General features: G+C 35.2%; 1 protein-coding gene across 1 annotated transcript in view; it reads right to left on the bottom strand.

Annotated features, from left to right (window-relative positions):
* Positions 1-368: 368 nt before the first annotated feature.
* The window catches only part of LOC130887795 (solute carrier family 7 member 13-like), a 40,576-nt gene continuing 16,530 nt past the window's right edge, over positions 369-24,414 (bottom strand). Inside the window, exons 2-4 of the mRNA XM_057790392.1 lie at positions 6,416-6,547; positions 4,442-4,803; positions 369-614 (exon numbers count right to left, since the gene is read on the bottom strand). Coding sequence (XP_057646375.1) covers positions 369-614; positions 4,442-4,803; positions 6,416-6,547 — 740 coding nt within the window. The remainder of the gene's footprint in view (positions 615-4,441; positions 4,804-6,415; positions 6,548-24,414) is intronic.

Below are 24,414 nucleotides of genomic sequence, written 5' to 3'. Positions count from 1 at the left end.
AAATGTGTTATAAAATAATTCTACCTAAAAATGCTATGATTTGCTGTGAGGCAAAATACATTTGCCAAGATGCTTAAATGCCTTAGACACATAATATCTCCCTTAATGAGAAATGAAATTTTCATATTCTTTTAGCTATTGTTTATTTGGAAAATTTAATCTCATTTCTATTCATTATTTACTGCATGATGACATTTAAGAAGTGAAAGTGAAACTGTTCAACAAATTTTTAGGGTAGACATAATATAAGCAAGAATTATGTTTAATGGTATTCACATATAAAGAGCAAAATTGCAATAAAATTGTACTCATATCTTAAAAATTATACTATGCATCGTCTCAAATATATTTCTCCTTTAGTAAGGATTTTAGAAATTAATTAATTTATCTTGGTTTTCAGATGGTGAAACATTGAAAACTAATTGCCAATAACAAGTGATTTTATCAAAACAAACATCATATCTTTTAAGGTGAGTTTGAAGCCAGTAACACAGAAGGCCACAGAAAAGAAAGACAACCTGATAGACATGCTCAATATTAGGAGACTGAATCATTGGTGTGAAAATTAGAAAAACTGATAAAACTATAGATCCAAATATGAATGGCAGCCATACCTGAAAGAAAAAAAGAAAATTAAGATTTGTGATGTCATGGCAAGTTCTTATGACAAAATAACATTAAATATGCTATAGAACCCAAAGAAAGTGAGTGCATACACATCTTCAAAAGTTTTAGAGTAGGCAGTCCTGGCATTAGCTAATAGTAAATTAGATATTCCTTACCACAAAATGTCACTTTTAACTTACTTATTTACCTGTAGTATCCATTAATATCTATTCTATTAACTGAGTCATCATTCAGAAAAGCCAGTGCTTTATTTTCAAACAGTATAGACACCATTTGCCATAAACAAAAACAGCAGTATTATTCTACTTAATAATCATTACAATGATCTTTTACTGCATTAGGAAACTACTTATATAGTTATAATGAGCCGAACTCTTCCCGTCCTTTTTCTTTTTTGTTTCTTTATAATAATTTTAGTTGGCATAGTATAGTGATGTGTTTATAGGTAAAATGAATCTCTCTCTCTCTCTCTCTCTATATATATATATATATATATATATATATATATATATATATTTCCTTTTCTTTCTTGTTTATCTCTTTCCTTCCACAAAATTGTTTCCACTTATGCTTCCTGATATATGTTTGACTTTCTTTTTTGTTCTCATAAGTCTCTGCCTTTTAGGCATCATCATTTTTTGTGATCTCACGTCTGTGCTTGTGTCTGATATGTGCATATGTACTAATACATATTTTAACAAAGAAATGTGATTTCTGACCTTAAGTCTAGTTATGTGTAATATTGCAATTACCGATTTAATTATGTTCAATTATCCTTTCATTCCTTTAATTAAGCCAAAGTTTCCTGTTGTGTTTGATCCCCCTTCTGCCCTCTTAACCTCAGATTGGAAGTATTTTGTTAAAATTTGTTGCACATATATTCACCAGAAAAATTGTTCTATAGTTTGTTTTTGTTGGGGTTTTATGTAGTTTTGATATTAGTGTACTGCTGGCTTTGTAGAATGATTTATTAGCATTCCTTCCATTTTGTTTATGGAATTGTTTGAGAAGCATTGGTGCCAGCTTTTAAAGGTTGGTTGATTTCAATAGCTCCTTCAAACTGTTTCTTCCAGTACCAATAACACTACTTCGTTCTAATTAGGCGTTAGCTCATCTCTATGTTTAATGAATTGTGTGGGGATTTTCTTTAATAGGGCCTTCCTTTCAGTTGGTTTAGAGCAAAATATATCCTTGATAATAGCTTCGGTTGGTTGGGAGCTTCAGTGTGGCCCTTTTGGCGAACAACTCTTTTAGATGTAACCCGTACCTAGTCCTGGAAGCTTCATTTGGAGACAACAGATTTCAGGTTTGGGCTCAAACTCCCTTATTAATTGGAAGCTTTATTGAGGTTGTTTATGTACATGTATATATTTTAAAATTTTTCTACTTTATTAGTTTTTTCTCAAAAGGCACTTAGTTTTAGGAGTCACTCCCATACTCCGCATAAATGTACAGTTCCTCTTGCTACTACTTTCTAGTATTTTCTACTATGATCTGATCAGAGACAAATCATTATTGTAGGGATTTTGTTACATAAATTTATGGACTTTTAAGAGAAATTTACAATTAATGAATATTTTGAAGATACCCTTAAAATCTATTTGATGTATAGTATAGTTTATCTCTGAATTTTTTAAATTTATTTTTGGTTTGAATGAACTACATAAAGATCAGAGTGCTGTATGGAATTCACTTACTGTCATTGCACCAGGACTTATCTGATATTTTATGTCCATTACTGTTTAGCAATTTTAAAATGAAATTGGGAATTCCAATCATTTAGCAGGCATTTCTTGTTTATATTCCTGGTGAATTGTTCATCTTATTTGTATGTAGTATTTTACTTACTATTTTTTCTAGTGGTTTTCAGCTTCTCTTTTCTTAAACAAATTGTCTTGCTTTCTTTGTTTATCAGTTCATGGTCAGTTTTGCTAATGAGGCCTGTTTCTTAATGATGTCCAGCAGTTAATTATTAATTCTCATCTATTCAGTAGTCTTTGTCATTCTATTGGTGATGTGAGTTTATTTGCAATTAATTTTATTATTGAAAATGGTATAAAAGTCTTATAATTTTGATTAATTTCCTGATGCTGATGTGTAGATTATTGTGCTTTCTTCTTTCTCCTCTATTTGTGAGAGTTACTTGTTAAAAATGTTAGCAACAATGTATCCGTTTCTACTTCTCCATTAATCATCTCTTCCTCTCATGAAGTTTATTCTGGGTGGTGGTTTCATGATATTTTCTTTCTTCATTCTTGATATACAGTATTCATTTAAGTACATTCTGCACAGATGATTTGATGGCCATGAGTATTATAACATCTACATACTTGTTTTTAACTGTCATTATTTCCATATTAGTTTTACAATATAGTTTCGGTGGATGTAGCAATCTTGGTTAGCTGTCATTTACCTTGAAACAAAAATTGGTTTGGTTGCTTTTCAGTTTTAAACAATATACCATTATACAGAAGACTCAGTGTTTTCTTCAATAGGAGTGTTTGTCCATTTCATAGTATCTGACACCAAGTATGCCTTAAATATAGGTCTGGATATTGATTTATTTAAGGTCTGTTGTTGCTGAGTCTTTACACTGTGATACATAAATAACCAGCACTTCAGTGACTTCACACTTTTAGATTGATAATGTTTTCAGTATGAACAGTCATACTTCTGAAATACACCTACTTGCCATTTAATGTAACTAATGCTCAGGAAAGATAATAAAAATCAATAAACAGGAATCTGAAAGACATTGTTCAGGTATCTCACAGGTTCATCCAATTTTTCATTTTTCAAGATGATATCTGTTATGATTCTTATGAAGTTTATATGAAAATCATATTCACTAGAATGTGCTCAAAATGAAATTTCTTCATTAATTTTACTGAAGTGTATATATTTTTATACTTCCTCAATATAGTAAGAGTCTCAAAATATATTAACCTCAATTTCTCTGAATTATATATATGATTGTCTGAAATATAGCAGAGATCCACAATGTATTAAAGGGATCATTCACTTGGCTTACTTGGGATACATTTGAAGAAGCAATTTCAAAATAGAATTTGGAATGTGATATAGACTGATATTTCTCAAAATACAGTTAGTTTTCACTATATATTCGGATCCTAAAATGAAAAATATTAGTGTACATTTCTGTGGTCCAGTAGACACTGAATGAATTAGAATGCCTAGGGAAAAATTTGTGAATGTGTAATTTACTAATGATGCTAATGTGTTTATTATAGTCACTGTCCAAAATTCAGAATTGTTTTCATCATTTTCTATTATTTCAGCAACAATTATACAGCTTAATTCTTTAGGACATTCATAGGACTATTGAAAAGGAAGGCAAAGATAATGGAACATCTATGGATTCATGTTATATCACTGTGTGATTTACACATTACCAAGACAATTTAAATGAAAACCCTACAACATAAGTCCTTCCTTAAAATCTTAAATTAAATAAAATGTCTACTAAGGAAATAAGCAAAAAAGAGGAAGCTACTTCTACTATGTAAAATTATGAAGTGAGGCAGCTCATTTGAGCATGGAAACTGTAATTTTCTCCTTAGTATTATTGTTTGCTCCCTGGGAGATAATGATGCCATCTGTTTCCCTGCACATATATCAGTTTTCACCTTTCACACAATGAAAAAATGAAGCCTCAAATGGCCAATATCACAAATGCTTGGTAAAAAGAAAAGAGTTATTGCTTCATAGAGTGGTTAGAAGAAACTCACAGCTATTGAGAAAGGTTTAACAACAAACAAACTATATATTCATCATTATTTGCATATTGACTTACCTTATAAGGTCTTGGCAGATCAGGCTTCTGGTACCTTATTTTAAGCAACCCTATCATATTCATAAAATTTATACACCATGCTCCTAGCCCCACATATTTCACTAAGTAAATTACATTTGAAATTATTATTGAAATAGAAGACAAAATGATAATCATGAAGACTGCTACAACTGGAGAATGATGTCCATTAAGCATTGAGTATATGAGAGGTAATTTTCCATCCTGACTTGCACAGTAAAATACTCTTGATGCTGAAAGTATTCCACAAGAAATGGTGTTCATCAGTGAAACTGAGATCCCCAAAGAAATAACCCATTGTGTCGAAGGGAAAACTCTGTTCATCCATGTGATAGCAATAGAATCTGAAAAATTAAATGAAAATTCAAAAAGTCAAAGTAATTTTTTGCTTGAAAGACAATAGAACAGCATTCTGTAATTGTTCCTGTATCCATACATTATGTAATAGAATTTGTCAATTCATTCTAAGAGAAGGGGTCTCTTACTGCTTAAATCTGTTGTTCTTTGTGGCTGGTTTTGTCCAGAATTAGATGTGTATATTTGAGAGCCACAAGGCTGTTCAGTGCCTGGAATAATAGTTCGTGCTCTCCTGATTCTTAATATGTCTATCTCATGTATTAACAATACACAACCTTTTTGCCAGATAATAAGACAGTACTAGCTGTGAAGCCCTGCACTGCATGATATATACCTCTCAGCAAAAGTGGCCTAAAACTTAGCTACTATTGTGTAGAATACATTGTAAAGTTTGTGAGCTGTGACATTTCCCACATATCCTCCCCTCAATGTCCCTACATTGCAGATACACTTAGAAACACTCCTGTACAATGCCCCCTTTGACATTGCCAAATATTGCCGATACTGTGTCATTTTGTGACTATTCGTATAAGACTGAAAATACCCTAAAGAAAGACTGTGTATGCCCTTTCTTTTGATCATGCTGTTTAAAATCAGTGCTGCTGCCTATGCCTGGAATAGAAATTTTCCCATTTTCATGTGTATGAAGAGAATGTTGAAGTTCTAGTTCCAATCAGAATAAATATTTATCTCCACAAAAAAAATCACGTTTTTGACAGCAAGTCCAGACAATAATGAATGAGTGGTGGCGGAGCCACACTTATTCCCAGTGATACTGTAATGGATATATATCCATCATATATATATATGAACCTATCATAAAAATTGCTCCTCAAAAATTGCTCTAAGATATTACTAGTAATATCTTAGAGAAGGAGAGTGTTATAATATGCAAAGTGTGGCTGAGAACTGGTTGTGACTGACATTTTGAACAATCTATGATGGATACAAATAATAGCCTAATGAAAATCTTGTCACTGGGTTTTACATCTAACAAAGTAAGGATATGGTACCTATTTTGAAAAGCCTCTTTCATTGTAAAGATAAAAGTGTATATTGAAGGATGAAGCATCTGAGAATAGTATCTATGCTTTGTGTTCTTCTTCTGCTTGCTCCGCTGTCTTGTCTTCATTTTCTTTGTCCTCTTTTCCTACTCTTTTTTTCTTTTTCGTTTTTTTTTAAAAGAAAAGCATTTAATTGGGTCTGCATTATAATTAGGAGGCTTATTCCATTATTTTCATGGCAGAACACATGATGGCATGCAGGCAGATTTCATCTCTCTACTTCATGTTTTATGATATACAATGTTTTATCCATCTTTTTTACTTTTTCCTTTATTTTAGTTCTTATTGGTATATGGCCTTCTGTATTTATAATCTACTTGTTAACATGTGATTGTTTATCTTATAATTTAAGCTCAGGTCATTATATTTTCCTTAGATTCATTAAAAAGCCCAAAATATAAACATACCATTTTATATCATTTTGTACATAAGCATATATATATGTATGTATGTATACATATATTATATAAAACTTGCCATCTTTAACTATGAGAACAGTGAGGCATCTATCTTATTTACTTCTACATCTTCATACCTGAAGAAATGATTTCTTGGGGTGTCAGAACTGTTAAGTATGATATATTAGTCAGTAAGTACATCAGAATAACAATGGACAGGCCAGACATTAAAGATTTTGGAATTGTATTGGTAGGACTTTTTATTTCTCCTGTGGAAAATAAATAAAAAATACATTAGAAAATGACACATTAAACATCTGAACTTTTCATGCCCCATATTATGGAGACAATCAAATTAGATCTTCTTTAAAGTAATTCTTCCTGTTTCTAGAGATTATATACTGTCTTCCTTTTATTGAGATAATATTATTGATGGCTTGGATATTCAACATATGTCTGCATGTTTTTACTGAACCTATTGAATATAAAGTAGTGCTTTGTTTCCTTCAGTGCTTCCTGAAAATAAAAATTTAGACATATTTACTCTTTTTAGGTACATACTGTCAAACAAAATATCTCATGAGACAACTAGGAAAGTCACAATTTTGTTCATTCCAAATAACAAATCTTATTATGAAATAATCCAAGTCAACAAATGTGATATAGATTTACAGTGATGTTAATGTACTGTTGTCTGTAAGCTCAATTTCAGGCAGTGCAATGTTCCCAAAGCTCAGTGTCTTAAATATTGGTTCACCTTCATATTTGGGGTCATTTAGCTTAAAGTGGATAACAGGAGAAATTGGGAACAATAATATCTTTTTATTGTGTAATAATCAAACTTGCAACAAACTTGAAATCTTTCTTTCAGTGAGAACCTCATTAAAGCTATGAATAAAAAGCCATATCATGTGCACATTACACAAAGTATGGTTGTCTAACTTCAGAGATCAACAGATGCTTCCATAATACTTCTGCTCATATTTGAGAAAATTGGATGCTATACATTTCACTGCATACACACACACATATAGTTTCTTCCAATAAATAATTTTAACTAAGCCAAGCAAATATTCTTGTGTTTTCCTACCATATTTCTAGGCACATATGTGCCAAATGAATACATAATTTAACTGCATTGTGTTAGAATGTTTGATATTTTAATATTGCTGATTGATGGTGACTAAAGTTTCATAAAATTAGAATATCAATTCTACCACAATTGATATCCCAACACAGAGGGCGATATTATTGAGCCACATACATCCGTGAAGAATTATAGCAATAAACAATTTGTAAGAGAGATAGAATTAGTCTTCTCAATGGATGAACACACCAATTAGAGCCAGTCAGCCAGAGAAAATTACATATGCAGGCAATACTGAATGAACACAACAGGTTGCATGTATGTTTGTTTAGGTGTACATGTGACAACAATTGTTAAAGATGTAAGTTTGAATTTGGGGGATGAGGTGCCAACATAGGAAGGTGAGATGAAGGAATGAGGAGAAAATAGCATATTTATATATAAATTAAGTTAAAATTAACTGTTAATTGTAGTTGGCCTGACAATAATACCAATTTGTAAAAATATCCAAACTGGTTCTGCATGAGTTATTTTCTTCTACTGTGACAAAGCACCATTACCAATAAAATTCATTGAAGGAAGGATGTATTTATGCTTCCAGATCCTGATAAGATAAGAGTCCACCATGTTGAGGTGTTCTAGAAGGCATGGTGGTAGTAGTACAAAGCTGAGAACTCACACCTTTTTAAACAAGCAGGCATTAACAAATTTAGGATGTGAACATGGACATTCAAATCCCACTCTAGTGATATACTTCCTCTAGCAAGACTCTATTTTAAGGTTCTATTAAACTCTTTAAATACTACCAACAACTGAGGAACAGGGGTTCAAATACCGTCATCCTATGAAGAATGTTTTCATTCAAACAACCACAGGCCCTAAGCACTTCTGCCAATTTTACTAGATATTTATATAAAATGGTATGCTTAGTTTTAACAGTTATAAAACCAAACTGTCCGATATCTAGAAATTGTATATAATAGTTTAAGTAAAATATTATCAACTATCTATCAGAGATTTTATTCTTTAGGTGAAGAACATAAGCACAATCTGTCCCAGTAGGATGAAAATTTTCTTTTCTATTTGTTCAATGATGACTTTTATGTATTTCCAATAAATTTGAACAATGTTATCATTTATTATCATTCAACATTTTATTTATGTACTTACTTCATTATACACACACACACACACACACACACGGGTCAAGTAAAATTACCAAGTGGGAAGTAGCCATGAAAGAAAATGGTAAGAAGCCCTGTGGTAAATGGAGCATTACCACTTTTATTCCTCCTTCTACACCATGCACTGATCTGTTATCAAGTGAGGCAAACTTTGAACTAAAATGAATAGCTTTTATTGGCAGTGATGACAAGAAATGAGGGCTTTCTGATTCAATGCAGAGAGTTTGATGATTCTTAAAGGAAAAAAAATCCCATCTATGACTGGACAGATATTCCATTAGAGGAGTTAGCTGGTTTTCACACACAAGTTCATTAATAATGGGTTAGTTATAATTGCCTAACCTTGAACCCACAGTGATCTCCCTGCCTCTACTTCCTGAGCACTGGGATTAAAGGCATGTACCACCACCATCCAGTTTCCTGTGAACATTTTCACCTTGCAGCTTCTATGGCATCTCCATTCCTCTCTCCATCTATAAATACCTAGGAACATATTTCAGCAAGGAACACTAGGGAACATGTCACCCAGGGTTTAGAAGCAATCCACAGCCACCAAAATTCCTAAGATCCAGAAAGGACAGCAAAGGTAGAATGAAGGGTAGAAACACCTACTTTTTAAAAACACAATAACAGATATAAACACAATTTTAACCATCTGGAAATCCAGAGTACGAAATGCCATCAGAGAAACACAGCCATTAACAGCAAAGAAATTATTTCTTCCCAAGAACCCAGAAACAATACTAGAGTAGGCCCAGATAAATTCAATATAGCTAAAGTGTAAGAAAAAGACTTCAAAATATCTACTAAAAATATGCTCTAAGACCACAGAAAGGGTATGAATAAACTTACTAATTAAATCTGTGAAAACATGACCAGTGGAATGGAATGATGAAAACAATTAAAGAAACAAAAGTAGAAGTAGAATAACTAAGGGGAATCAATTCTACAGTGCAACAGTACTGGTAAATTTAGAAAATCAAACAAAAACCTCAGAGGTAAGTCTTACAGCCCAGTACATGAAATGTAATAAGGAATCTCAGACATTAAGGATAAGACAGAAGATACAGAAGTCTCAGTATAAAACACTATCCACAAAACATCCAGGAAATATGGAACAATATGAAAAGAACAAATATATAAAAATAGAAATAAAGGCATAGAAAAATATTTTAACACTATCACAGGAGAAATATTTCCTAATTTAAAGAAGGATGTTCCTATTTTATTTCCTAATTTAAAGAAGGATGTACAAGAAGTATACAGACATAAAACAGACTGAATCAGGAAAGAAATTTTCCAGGAAACATAATAATCAAAACACTGAATTTATATAGCAAAGAAAGAACATTAAAAGCTGTAATGTAAAAACATATTGTGTAAAACCAAATTCATTAGAATATCATTGACATCACAATGGAAACTTTAAAATCCAAAAGAAGCTAGAAAGATTTTCTACAAACTGCAGGAAACTAGAGATGCCAACCCAGACTACTAAACCAACAAAACTTTCAATCACAAAATTTGAAAAAAAAACACTCAACAATAAAACCAAAATTTAAGCAGTGTCTATCTACAAATACAGTTATACAGAAGGCCCTAGAATAAAAATTTCAATGTTAAGTGGCTAAAAATACCCAATAAAACACAAAGGAGAAATAGTCTCAGACCATTACTTTAAAATTAGGTGGGGACAGAAGGAGTCCCCACACCACAACACACAGTAATCGGAATTAACAAACACTGGTTATTGATAATTCTCAATATAAGTTGTCTTAGTTTTCCAAAAGAAAGACACAGACTATCAGATTAGATTAGAAACATCCAAGAAATATACTTTTCATCAAAGAGAAAAGTCCACTTAAGGTAAAATGATGACATTCCAAGCAAAAGGTCCTAAGAATCAAGTTGGTTTAGTCAATTGAAAATGTGACAAATAGGAAGAAAGCAGAGGCAGGCCCGGGCCGCGGAGGCACTGGCAGGCAGGCCCAGGTGGCAGAGGCACCGGCAGGCAGGCCTAGGCAGCGGAAGCACCGGCGCGCAGGCAGTCCCGGGCGGCGGAGGCAGGCAGGCCCAGGCGGCGGAGGCACCGGCAGGCAGGCAAGTCAGGGCGGCAGAGGCACCGGCATGCAGGCAGGCCCGGGTGGCGGAGGCACCGGCAGGCAGGCCCAGGTGGCGGAGGCACCAGCAGGCAGGCCCAGATGGCGGAAGCCCCAGCGCGCAGGCAGGCCCGGGTGGCTGAGGCACCGGCAGGCAGGCCCAGGTGGCGGAGGTACCAGCAGGCAGGCCTAGGTGGTGGAAGCACAGGCGCACAGGCAGTACCGGGCGGCAGAGGCACCGGCAGGCAGGCCCTGGTGGCAGAGGCACCAGCAGGTAAGCCTAGGCGGCGGAAGCACAGGCGCGCAGGCAGTCCCGGGCGGCAGAGGCAAACGGCAGGCAGGCAAGTCCGGGCGGCGGAGGCACTGGATGCAGGATAGTGCCGGCAAGAAACAGTGAAGCCCGCACTGAGAAAAGATTTCCAAGCTACAATTAAATCAAACCCAATAGATAGCATCGGTAAGAGGAGATGGGCAGACGCCAAGGCAAGAATTCACCCAACACTGAAAAACAACATGAAAACACCAGAAACCAATGATCTTACAACACAAGGACTTGAACACCCTAACACAGGAGAAGAGGAAAAAACTGACTTTTTGAAAGCAATAGAGTCCCTTAAACAACATGTAAAAAACGCCCTCATAGAAATGGATGAGAAGTATAACAAAAAGTTTGAAGAAATGAGTAAATACGTAAATGATACCCTGGGAAAGCAAGAAAAAACGATCAAACAGGTAATGGAAACAGTTCAAGAATTGAAAACTGAAATGGAAGCAAGGAAAAAAAACACAAACTGAGGACAAGCTGGATATGGAAAACCTAGGTCACCAAGCAGAGACTACAGAATCAAGCATAATCAATAGAATACAAGAGATAGAAGAAAGAATCTCAGATTCTGAAGACACCATAGAAAAAATAAACACACTGATCAAAGAAAACAGCAAACCAACAAATTCTCATCACAAAACATTCAGGAAATATGGGACACAATAAAAAGACCAAACCTAAGAATAATAGGGATAGAAGAAGGAGAAGAGGCACAGCTCAAAGGTCCAGAAAATATTTTTAACAAAATTATGGAAGAAAACTTCCCCAACATAAAGAAAGATATTCCTTTGAATATTCAAGAAGCATACAGAACACCAAACAGACTGGATCAAAAAAAAAGTCCCCTCGCCATATAATAATCAAAACACAAAATATACAGATTAAAGAAAAAATATTAAGAGCTGCAAAGGAAAAAGGCCAAGTAACTTATAAAGGGAAACCGATCAGACTTACACCTGACTTCTCTATGGAAACCATGAAAGCCAGAAGGTCCTGGATAGAGGAACTACAGAAACTAAGAGACAATGGATGCAAACACAAACTACTATACCCAGCCAAGCTATCGTTCACTATCAATGGAGAAAACAAGACATTCCAGGATAAGAACAAATTTAAAAAATACGTTGCCACAAATCCAGCCCTACAGAAAGTAATAGAAGGAAAATCACAGCCCAAGGAATCCAACATTGCCAACACTGCCTACAATAACACAGGCATCTAGCGACCCTTCAACAGCACAACTCAAAGAAGGGAGACACACAAACTCTTCTACCAAAAGCAATAAGAATAACCGGAGTTAACAACCAATGGTCATTAATATCACTTAATATTAATGGTCTCAATTCACCAATAAAAAGGCACAGGCTAAGAGATTGGATACAAAAACAGGATCCAACAGTCTGCTGTTTGCAAGAAACTCATCTCAACCACAAAGACAGGCATCTACTCAGAGTAAAGGGTTGGGAAAAGGTTTTTCAAGCAAATGGTCCTAAGAAAAAAGCAGGTGTGGCCATACTAATTTCTAACAAAACTGACTTCGAACTAAAATCAATCAGAAGAGATCGAGAGGGACACTTTATACTCATAACAGGAAAAATTCAGCAGGATGAAGTCTCAATCCTGAATATCTATGCCCCTAATATAAAAGCACCCACTTATGTAAAAGAAATACTGCTAAAACTCAAGGCAGACATCAAATAACACACACTAGTAGTAGGAGACTTCAACACACCTCTCTCACCAATGGACCGGTCAATCAGACAGAAAACTAATAGAGAATTAAGAGAATTGTTGGAGGTAATGAATCAAATGGACTTAACAGACATCTATAGAACACTCCACCCAAATAGGAAAGAATACACCTTCTTCTCTGCAGCTCATGGAACCTTCTCGAAAATTGACCACATACTTGGAAACAAAGGAAACCTCCACAGATACAAAAAAATATCAGTGTCCACCTGTGTCTTATCAGATCACCACGGATTAAAGTTAGAAGGCACCAAAATGCTACCCCCAGAAAGCTGATAAACTCATGGAAACTGGACAGTCAACTACTGAACCACACCTGGGTCAAGGAAGAAATTAAAGTCTTCCTTGAATTTAATGAAAACAAAGAGACAACATACTCAAACCTATGGGACATTATGAAAGCAGTGCTAAGAGGAAAGTTCATAGCACTAAGTGCCCACTTAAAGAAAACGGAGAAAGCATACATTGGGGACTTAACAGCACACGTGAAACCTCTAGAAAAAAAAGAAGCAGATGCGCCCAGGAGGAGTAGAAGACTGGAAATAATCAAACTGAGGGCAGAAATCAACAAAATAGAAACACAGAAAACAGTCCAAAGAATCAATGAAACAAAAAGGTGGTTCTTGGAGAAAATCAACAAGATTGACAAACCCCTATCCAAACTAATTAAACGACAGAGAGAGAACACGCAAATAAATAAGATCAGAAATGAAAAGGAGGACATAACCACAGACACAGAGGAAATTCAGAAAATCATTAGATCTTACTACAAAAGCCTGTATGCCACAAAACTGGAAAATGCAAAAGAAATGGACACTTTTTTAGATAAGTACCATATACCAAACCTAAACCAAGACCAGGTGAACGATCTAAATAGACCTGTTAGTCGCGAAGAATTAGAAACAGTTATCAAAAATCTCCCTTCCAAAAAAAGCCCAGGACCAGATGGTTTCAATGCAGATTTCTACCAGAACTTCCAAGAAGAGCTAATACCTATACTTCTTAATGTATTTCACAATATAGAAACAGAAGAGTCATTGCCAAATTCCTTTTATGAAGCTACAGTTACCCTGATACCAAAACCACAAAAAGACCCAACCAAGAAAGAGAATTACAGGTATATCTCACTCATGAACATCGACGCAAAAATTCTCAATAAAATACTGGCAAACCAAATCCAAGAACACATTAGAAAAGTTATCCATTATGATCAAGTAGGCTTCATTCCAGAGATGCAGGGCTGGTTCAATATATGCAAATCTATCAATGTAATCAACCATATAAATAAACTGAAAGAAAAAAAACATATTATCATTTCATTAGATGCTGAAAAAGCATTCGACAAAATTCAACACCTCTTTATGATAAAGGTCTTGGAGAGATTAGGGATACAAGGGTCATACCTAAATATAATAAAAGCTATTTACAGCAAGCCGACAGCTAACATTAAATTAAATGGAGAAAAACTCAAAGCCATCCCACTAAAATCAGGAACACGACAAGGATTTCCACTCTCTCCATACCTCTTCAATATAGTGCTTGAAATTCTAGCAATAGCAATAAGACAACATAAGGGGATCAAGGGGATCCATATTGGAAAGGAAGAAGTTAAGCTTTCATTATTTGCAGATGATATGATAGTATACATAAGCAACCACAAAAACTCTACCAAAGAACTCCTACAGCTGATAAACACTTTTGGTAATGTGGCAGGTTACAAAATCAACTCCAAAAAATCAGTTGCCTTCCTATACACTAAGGATAAGGAAGCAGCGAGGGAAATCAGAGAAGCATCACCTTTCACGATAGCCACAAATAGCATAAAATATCTTGGGGTAACTCTGACCAAGGAAGTGAAAGATCTATTTGACAAGAACTTTAAGTCTTTGAAGAAAGAAATTGAAGAGGACACCAGAAAATGGAAGGATCTCCCTTGCTCTTGGATTGGGAGGATCAACATAGTAAAAATGGCAATTCTACCAAAAGCAATCTATAGATTCAACGCAGTCCCCATCAAAATCCCATCAAAATTCTTCACAGATCTGGAGAAGACAATAATCAACTTTATATGGAAAAACAAAAAACCCAGGATAGCCAAACAATCTTATACAATAAAGGATTGTCTGGAGGCATTACCATCCCTGACTTCAAACTCTATTACAGAGCTACAGTACTGAAAACAGCTTGGTACTGGCATAAATATAGAGAAGTCGACCAATGGAATAGAATAGAAGACCCTGACTTTAGCCCACAAACCTATGAACACCTGATTTTTGATAAAGGAGCTAAAAGTATACAATGGAAAAAAGAGAGCATCTTCAACAAATTGTGCTGGCAAAACTGGATGTCAATCTGTAGAAGAATGAAAATAGATCCATATCTATCACCATGCACAAAACTCAAGTCCAAATGGATTAAAGACCTCAATATCAGTCCAAACACACTGAACCTGATAGAAGAGAAAGTGGGAAGTACTCTACAACACATGGGCACAGGAGAACACTTCCTCCGTATAACCCCAGCAGCACAAACACTAAGGACATCATTGAATAAATGGGACCTCCTGAGACTGAGAAGCTTCTGTAAAGCAAAGGACACTGTCACTAAGACAGAAAGGCAACCCACTGAGTGGGAGAAGATCTTCAACAACCCCGCAACTGACAAAGGTCTGATATCCAAAATATATAAAGAACTGAAGAAATTAGACCGTAAAAGGTTAATCAATCCAAGTATAAAATGGGGCACTGAGCTGAACAGAGACTTTTCAACAGAAGAAGTTCAAATGGCCAAAAGACACTTAAGATCGTGCTCAGCTTCCTTAGCAATCAGGGAAATGCAAATCAAGACAACATTAAGATACCATCTTACACCTGTCAGAATGGCTAAATCAAAAACACCAATGATAGCCTCTGCTGGAGAGGTTGTGGAGAAAGAGGCACTCTCATCTATTGCTGGTGGGAATGCAAACTTGTGCAACCACTTTGGAAAGCAGTGTGGCGGTTTCTCAGGAAAGTCGGGTTCAGCCTACCTCTCGACCCAGCAATACCACTATTGGGAATATACCCAAGAGATGCCCAAACATACAACAAAAGTATATGCTCAACTATGTTCATAGCAGCATTGTTTGTAATAGCCACAACCTGGAAACAACCTAGATGTCCTTCAGTGGAAGAATGGATGAAGAAAGTATGGAATATATACATATTAGAGTACTACTCAGCAGTAAAAAACAATGACTTCTTGAATTTTGCATACAAATGGACGGAAATAGAAAACACTATCCTGAGTGAGGTGAGCCAGACCCAAAAAGAGGAACATGGGATGTACTCACTCATATTTGGTTTCTAGCCATAAATAAAGGACATTGAGACTATAATTCGTGATTCTAGAGAAGCTAAATTAGAAGGTGAACCCAAAGAAAAACATATAAGCATCCTCCTGAATATTAACCTTCATCAGGCGATGAAAGAAGACAGAGACAGAGACCTACATTGGAGCACTGGACTGAAGTCTCACGATCCAAAGGAGGAGCAGAAGGAGAGTGAGCACGAGCAAGGAACTCAGGACCGCGAGGGGTGCACCCACACACTGAGGCAATGGGGATGTTCTATCGGGAACTCACCAAGGCCAGCTGGCCGGGGTCTGAAAAAGCATGGGACAAAACTGGTCTCGCTGAACATAATGGACAATGAGGACTACTGAGAACTGAAGAACAATGGCAATGGGTTCTTGATCCTATTGCACGTAATGGCTTTGTGGGAGCCCAGGTAGTTTGGATGCTCACCTTAATAGACCTGGATGGAGGTGGGTGGTCCTTGGACCTCCCACAGGGCAGAGAAACCTGCTTGCTCTTTGGGCTGAGGAGGGAGGAAGACTTGATTGGGGAAGGGGGAGGGAATGGGTGGTGGTGGCGGGGAAGAGGCAGAAATCTTTAATAATTAAATAAATTAATTATTAAAAAATGTGACAAATAGATTTTAAACTATTAAAACTATTTTTCAAAACATTAGTCCCCTTACCTATTAATTTTTTATATTCATCAAGGGGAAATCCACAATGAAATAATTGCCATTTTAAATATTTTTACACAAACTACAACGCAACCAAGTTCAAAACAGAAACAACACAATAGCTAAAATCATATTGACACTCACACAATGATACTTGTGACTTCAAGATCCTAATCTTGCCAATTGGAAGATTATCCAAAGAAAAACTATAAAAGAGAAATGGTGACACTAAATGACAACTTTAATCAAATACATCAAGCAGATATTTACAGAACATTATACTCAAATACAAAAGAATATACTGTCTTCTCTGTATCTCACATAACTTACTCTAAAATTGATCACATACTCATAACTTAAATAAAGTCTCAACAAATACAAGATAATTAAAATAACACCCTGAACCCTATCTGACGACTATGGAGTTAAGGTGAATATCAATAATTGAAATAAAATAAATCTTAAAAAACTCATGGAAACTGAACAACTCACTCTTTACTGAGGAGTGGGTGAGGAAAAACTAAAATAAACTGATAACTCTATTGAATTGAATGACAATGAAAACATAACACATCCAAAACTATGGGGAACTATGAAGGCAGTTCTAGGAGACAAGCTCATATGATAAATTGCCCACCAAAAAAACTAGAGTGATCTTATACTAACAACTTAATAGCACATCTGAAAGGCCTGGGAAAAAGAATAATTTACATTCAAAAGGAGTTGATAGCATGAAATAATCATCTCATGATGAAAAAAGCATAAATTAAAAAATACAAAAATAAACTGAAATAAAAAGATTTATTTTTAATCTGCTGTATAAATTCCCTGGTAGAATTTTTTGGGTTGCTAATGCACACTATCATATCATCTACAAATAGTAATATGTTGACTTCTTCCTTTCCAATTTGTATCTTCTTTATCTCCTTTCATTGTCTTATTGCTCTAGCTAAAACTCCAACTGCTATATTAAATAAATATGGAAAGAGTGGACAGCCTTGTCTTGTTCCTGATTTTTGTGGATTTGCCTTGAGTTTCCTTCCATTGAAGTTGATGTTGGCTAAAGGTTTGTTGTCACTTGTCTTTGTTATGTTTAAATATGTCCCTTGTAGCCCTGATTTTTCTAAGACTTTTATCTTGAATGGAGTGTTGGATTTTGTTCAAGACTCTTTCAGTATCTAATAAGATAATCATGTGTTTTTGCTTTCAGTTTGGTGGATTACATTAACATATTTTCATATGTTCAACCTTCCCTGAATCTATGTGATAAAGCTTACTTGATCATGACAGACCAAAGGCAATACTTCTCCATTTCTGGTGCAATTGTAAACTTGTACAGGCTCTTTGGGACTTAACAAGACAGTTTCTCAGAAAATAAGTTGGGAATCAATTGACTTCAGGTCCCACTATACCACTCCTATACCCAAATAACATACCATAGCCCTTAAGGACATTTGCTCAAATATGTTCCCATGAGCTTTGCTCATTATATAGCCAGAAACTTGAACCAACCTAGGTGACCCTCAATTGAAAAGTGGATAAATAAGATGTACATTTACATAATAGAGTATTACACTTATATTTTTAAAAAGTCATTTTCAGGCAAATGGATGGAACTAGAAAAAACATCCTGAATGAGACAAGCCGACCAAGAAAGACAAACATGGCATGTACTCACTTATAAATGGATATTAGTTGCAAAGAAAATGATATGCTATAATCCACAGACTCAGAGAGCCTAAGAAACAAGGAGGGCTCAAGAGGGGACACAAGAATCTCCCTGGGGAGGGGAAATAGAGCAGATTTTCCTGGTGGACTGACAGGAATGATGGTGGGAACAGGAGGGAATCAGGTGGGGGGGATAGAGGAAAATAGTACTGGGTCTGGAATCTAGTGTAAATATCAGAATGAAATAGTTGTGATTTTTTCCTGTATGTAGAATTATAATTATAATAAGTAACATTAGAATATAGTAGTTGTTTGTTAGAGGTACATAGACCTTAAAAAAATTATTGTAGGAAACAGTGATCGCCTTTAAATCAAACAACTAGAGTTGTTTTTTTGAGAAAGTTTCCCATCCATTGCATGACTTTTGTCACAGGCCTATCCTGCACATTTGGAGCATCATGAATATTGGGTACTGCAATCAATACACAATAAAGCCTAAATTTGTGTGGCTATTTATGATTATCTTCAGGGAACATATTTGAATAGATCAAAGGTGTTTTGATATGAGAATTGCTTAACCTTTAAAAAAAGAAACAGATTTATATAACAATCAAAAATAAGCATTTGCATAGCCCGCCAATACGCAGCTCACAGAAACTCTTCGTCCTTGATGGCAGTAAGCCTAAACTTATGATCTGGAGATGCTTTCCTTCTGAATGTCCTGTGCAACAACAACAAAAAAAATGACATTTGGTACCCAACGTTATGAGGCTAAGAGAAGAGAGATGCCTAGATATTTAGGAACTGAAGGTACACTCCAGAACTGGATACACCATTATAGGTGAGACTCCAGATTTGGGCAGAGACCTAGGGAATTCACCATCTCAGGATGAGGAGTATGTGCAATTGCCAAAATGTTCTTAAAATGAAATGGAGTGAAAGTGAAAAAGAAATAGCCTACAGAGCTTTGGATATAAGTTAAATGGCATTATTATTGGTTTCAGGCAACACCTAATATTCAATTAAATCTGATAGTATGGAAGCAGGATTTGAAAGCTTCAAGGAGAATTCATCAGAGATGGAAACCTATACCAGTAAAGAATTGATATTTATGTAATTTGTTCTCTAATTCTCTGGATCCCATTGCAGAATGAGTAGTCACAGAGAGTCCACTAATATATGGAACAAGGAATTAAAAAGAATAGCATTCTTGCTAAAAAATTGTCAGTCAGCGGAGGAGAATGTTTTCTTACATGAAGATAGGGATGTTGTTTCTGAGGAAAAAGAAGTGAAAAAACATCAAAACACTGGAGATGAATCTCCTTCTTCTTTAGGAGAATCCGACTAAGAAGGGAAAAACACTGAGTCTTTACCTACACATTGCAGGAATTATAAAAACATGAAAAGAACTCTCAAGGCAAAAAATAAGAAAAGAGTGTATTCCCGATAGAAAAGAGGGAAGGAAATAAAACCAAAAATTATTTTCCCTAGTAAAAACTTGAAATATTGAAAGCCTTTATTCAAAGAACTATAATACTATCTTATTAAAAAAGAGAGGAATGGTTGTCTAAAATCATGAGGACACCTTCACAGGTGTTTTCAATTTCTATACAAGAATGCCCCAAAATAATCAATATTCTTCAGTTTGCTGATGTACATACATGACAGATTTAAAATGATTTAAAAGAATTGGTAGTATATAGAATGCATTCAACTTATATAACACATGTTTTACATGTTTGGGATTCTTAGAAGAGAATTATCCCACACAACTGGAAGTTGGTTATCAATTACAGTGGTTCACCTGGTGGAGATATGTAACAGCAGTGGAACAGCACAATAATGCTAGACGAGTGCATATACTGAAGGACTAATTCCTAGGTAAAGGCAAATATGCTGATTTACAAAGATAGGTACAGTTTGATGATGCTACTATCTTGTAATGACATTCAACAACATTAATACTCTGGGATAAAGTTAAAGAGAATTATCACACTTATAAAATTTTCACTAAGTTAGGGGAATCTGACACTGAATTTTCTTTTTTAGAGTTTTTTATTATTTTATGTTTATCTTTTAAAAGAAAACAAACTATCTTTTTTCATTATATATACCAATCTGAGTTCCCACCCCCTCTCCTCCTCCCATTCCCTCCACTTATACCAGCACCCCACCTCCATCCACTCTTCAGAAAGGGTAAGAGACACATTGCTTTGGGGAAGGTCCAAGGGCCTCCTTACTATATCTGGGCTGAGCAAGGTATACAGCCAAAGAAAATAGGTTCCCCAAAAGCCAGTACAAGCAGTAGTGATAAATTCTGTTGCCACTGCCTGTGGCCCCTCATTCTGCCCCAGGCATGCAGCTGTCAACTACATTCAGAGACACTAGTTTGGACCTATGCTTGTTTTTTTCCATCTGACTGCAGTTGGGGAGCTCCCATAGGGTCAGGTATACTGTTTCAGTGGGTGTATCCTTCATGGTATTGACCTCTTTCCTCATAATCTTACTCCCCACACTCTTCAACTGGACTTTGGGAGCTCAGTCCAGTGCTCCCATGAGGGTCTCTGCCTCTGTTTCCATCAGTTGCTGAATGAAGGTTCTATGGTGACATTTAAGATATTCATCAATCTGTCTACAGGGCAAGGTCAGATTGGACACCTTCTACTTTATTGCTTAGGGTCTTAATTGGGATCATCCTTGTGGATTCCTGGAAATTTCTCTAGAGCCCGGTTTCTTCTAGCCACACAATAATTTCCTTAATCAAGATATCTCTTACCTTGCTCTCATCTCTGTCCTTCCTCCATCTCTACTATACCATTCTCTCAAGTTCTCCTCTCCCCTCCCCTTCCCCTTCCCCTTTCTCTTCCCCTTTCACCCTCCCTTCTCCCTCACCTCATGCTCCCATTTTTGTCAGGAAATATTGTCTATTTTGACTTTCCAGGTAAATTTACATATGTTTTTCTTAGGGTTCACCTTGTTATTTAGCTTCTCTAGGATCCTGCATAATCAATATCCTTTTTTTGATAGCTAGCATCCACTTATGAGTGATTACATAACATTTTCATCTTTTTGTGCCTGGGTTGTATCACTCAGGATGGTATTTTGTAGTTCCATCCATTTGCATGCAAATTTCAAGATGTCATTGATTTTGTTTTTGTTTTCCCACTGAGTAGTACTCTAATGAGTAAATGTGCCATATTTTCTTTATCCATTCTTCAGTTGAGGGGCATCTAGGTTGTTTCCAGGTTCTGGCTATTACAAATAATTCTGTTATGAACCAGGTTGAACAAATGTCTTTGTAGGATGATTGAGCATCTTTTGAGTATATGGCCAAGAGTGGTGTTTCTAGATCCTGAGGTTGGTTGATTCCCAATTTTCTGAGAAACTGCTTTACTAATTTCCAAAGTACTTGTATAAGTTTGCATTCCCACCAGCAATGAATGAGTTTTCCACATACTACACATCCTCTCCAGCATAAGATATTATTGGTGTTTTTGATCTTAGACATTCTTACTGGTATCTCAGAGTTGTTTTGACTTGGTTTGCATTTTTCTGATGGCTAAGAATGTTGACTATTTCCTTAAGTAACACTGAATTTTTTTACAAAGATTAAGTTCAGCACTGTGTAGAGCAATAGATAATGCTGATATTAGGAAGGGTTTATTTGAGTCTTTGACATTCAAAAAGAAATGTTTCTCCTGAGCATAATCAAGAAAAAAAGAACTCAACCCCTGGAATTTGTAGGAGGCACAAAAAGGTAGACATTGTTCTAATGGATATAAATCTATCAGAGATGTGCAAGGCAAACTTACTGTTCAGAAACCTGATGTAGTCTTAGCTTGGGTCCCTAGAATAAACAATACAAGTCAATAATACTCTGTCAGCAATAGAATAGCTCATCAGAAAAGCAATAACAGGGACCAAATTCCAAATTGGATATTTAATGTATGCTACTCCAGGAAGTGCTGTTTTAAATTTACCAGTACATAAACATTTAACATTATCTGCACAAATTCCTTGTTACTAAATAGTCACTGGAATGTGCAGTCTTCTTCTGATAGTGACAGTTGCAAGAGTTAAGCAAAGAGGTAGTTTAAAATATCAAGGATTTGTTATAAACTAGTGACTTAGAGATGAAGAATAATGAAATATGTCCCCAAAATAAACAATTACAATTAGTAAAAAGAGCTGAATGGATTCTTTCCCATGCAGTGAAAAGAGCACCTATTTCTGGTATGCTTATATTGCATAATGAAGGGAATAGGATGGATATGACTGATTATACAACAGAAAACATGAATAAGTCCAAAGTCCCTATACTTCTCTCTAAAAATCAAAATTACATAACATTTTAAAGGTTTTATAAGATTTTAATTAACTTCTTAATATGATTACTTATTCTCAATATGTAGAAGGTATTGTATTATACCTAAAAATTGCTGGATTTATTTCTGATTAACTTTATTATTTATACAACTGCAAGAGGCAATCTTGGACAGGAATTTCACACTATATGTTATTCATTTTTGGTCTCATATGGGATTGCCTTGACCATTAACAAAAGAAAATCAAAAATTGTTCAACTACTAATAGGAAATGAATTAAAAGCTTCAAATTTTCATAAAAATCATGTTCAGAGGAAAGGTTTAAAGAAAAATTTTCATTATTTGTTAACAATTTAAAGAAATTATAAAAATATTGTCCCACTTCTTCTTTGTGTAATCAAGTTCCTTTACCTACAAAAAGTAGCCCTAAGGGCACTCAAAGAAAAGGCATTTGGCAACATGGTTGTATTTTACTTGACAGAATTTGGAAAATTAAAATCTGTTCATCATGCTGTTGATGCATACTCTAGATTTCAATGGGTGTCTTCTCTAAATTGTGAAGTCGGTTTACATAATTATACATTTAATAGAGTAAATAGTATAATGAGTATGTCAATACAAATTGAACCTCACAGTTCTCTTAATTATATTTTCAGTGAGAAAAAATAATTTTTTGTAGATTATAATGCAAATCACATTATCAAAAGGATGCCATATAATTCTACACACAAGCAATTGTTACCACATTACTTATAAAACAGAAGGAGAATATGAGCACTCTTAGAGATAGCTTATATTATTATCTACTAACTTTAAATTTTAATAGATATTGAAGCAGGGATAACAGCTGCTGAAAGGCATTAAATCATGGAAAAAACTGTTGAGTTCATTCAGCATGTGCAGTACAAGGATATTTTGACATCAATTTGGATACCATAAAAGGTGTCACAATGGTGTTGAGGTTATGTTTCTGTTTCTGAAGAATATTGGAAGTTGTGGATACCATTGAAACAAATAAATCCTTCAACATGAACAAGAGAAGTCTCTTAGATGTCTTGGTTGTTGACATGGATAACATAACTTTAAGAAGAAAGAGATACAGAAAGCCTTGAAGCAGATAACTGATCCTCCTACTTAGGGAGAGGGTAAGTAATTCTGAAAAAGGGGGAGCAAGAATTTAGTTGGATAGGAAACTTATAAATGCTACACCTTTGCTCCTTTCTGTGCTTTCTGTGGTAACTGTACAGGTAACAGGAACCAATCATATTTACTTGCATTATATTCCTAAGCCTTTAATTAACAAATGGCTAAATTGGGGAGATGTGGTTATTTCTGCTGAAGTCAATGAATCTTCTTGGGTAGTTAACTGGTCCTTACAGCCACAGAGGACCTGGTAGGCCTAAAGAAGGGGGTAAGAAATTTCCAAATTATACTTTGGCAGTGCAAGGAATTCCTATTTATGTGGGTCAAGGAACTCATTGTTTAAGTGTAACCTTTCAAATTTACTTAGATATAGTTAAACTACCCAAAATTTTCATGGTAAATTTTATGTGCTTCACTCATCTGGTTTTAGTGGACAGGAGATAAATGTTATACTTTCCAAAATTCTGCTATTTTCTGAGATATGACTTACCAACAAGAAATCTGACTGACACCTTGACAACAATGTAAAAATGAGAACTCTTGTCT

Source organism: Chionomys nivalis, chromosome 16 (genome assembly GCF_950005125.1).
Source record: "Chionomys nivalis chromosome 16, mChiNiv1.1, whole genome shotgun sequence".
NCBI classification, from domain to species: Eukaryota; Metazoa; Chordata; class Mammalia; order Rodentia; family Cricetidae; genus Chionomys; species Chionomys nivalis.
This window is presented reverse-complemented; position numbering and strand designations above follow the sequence as displayed.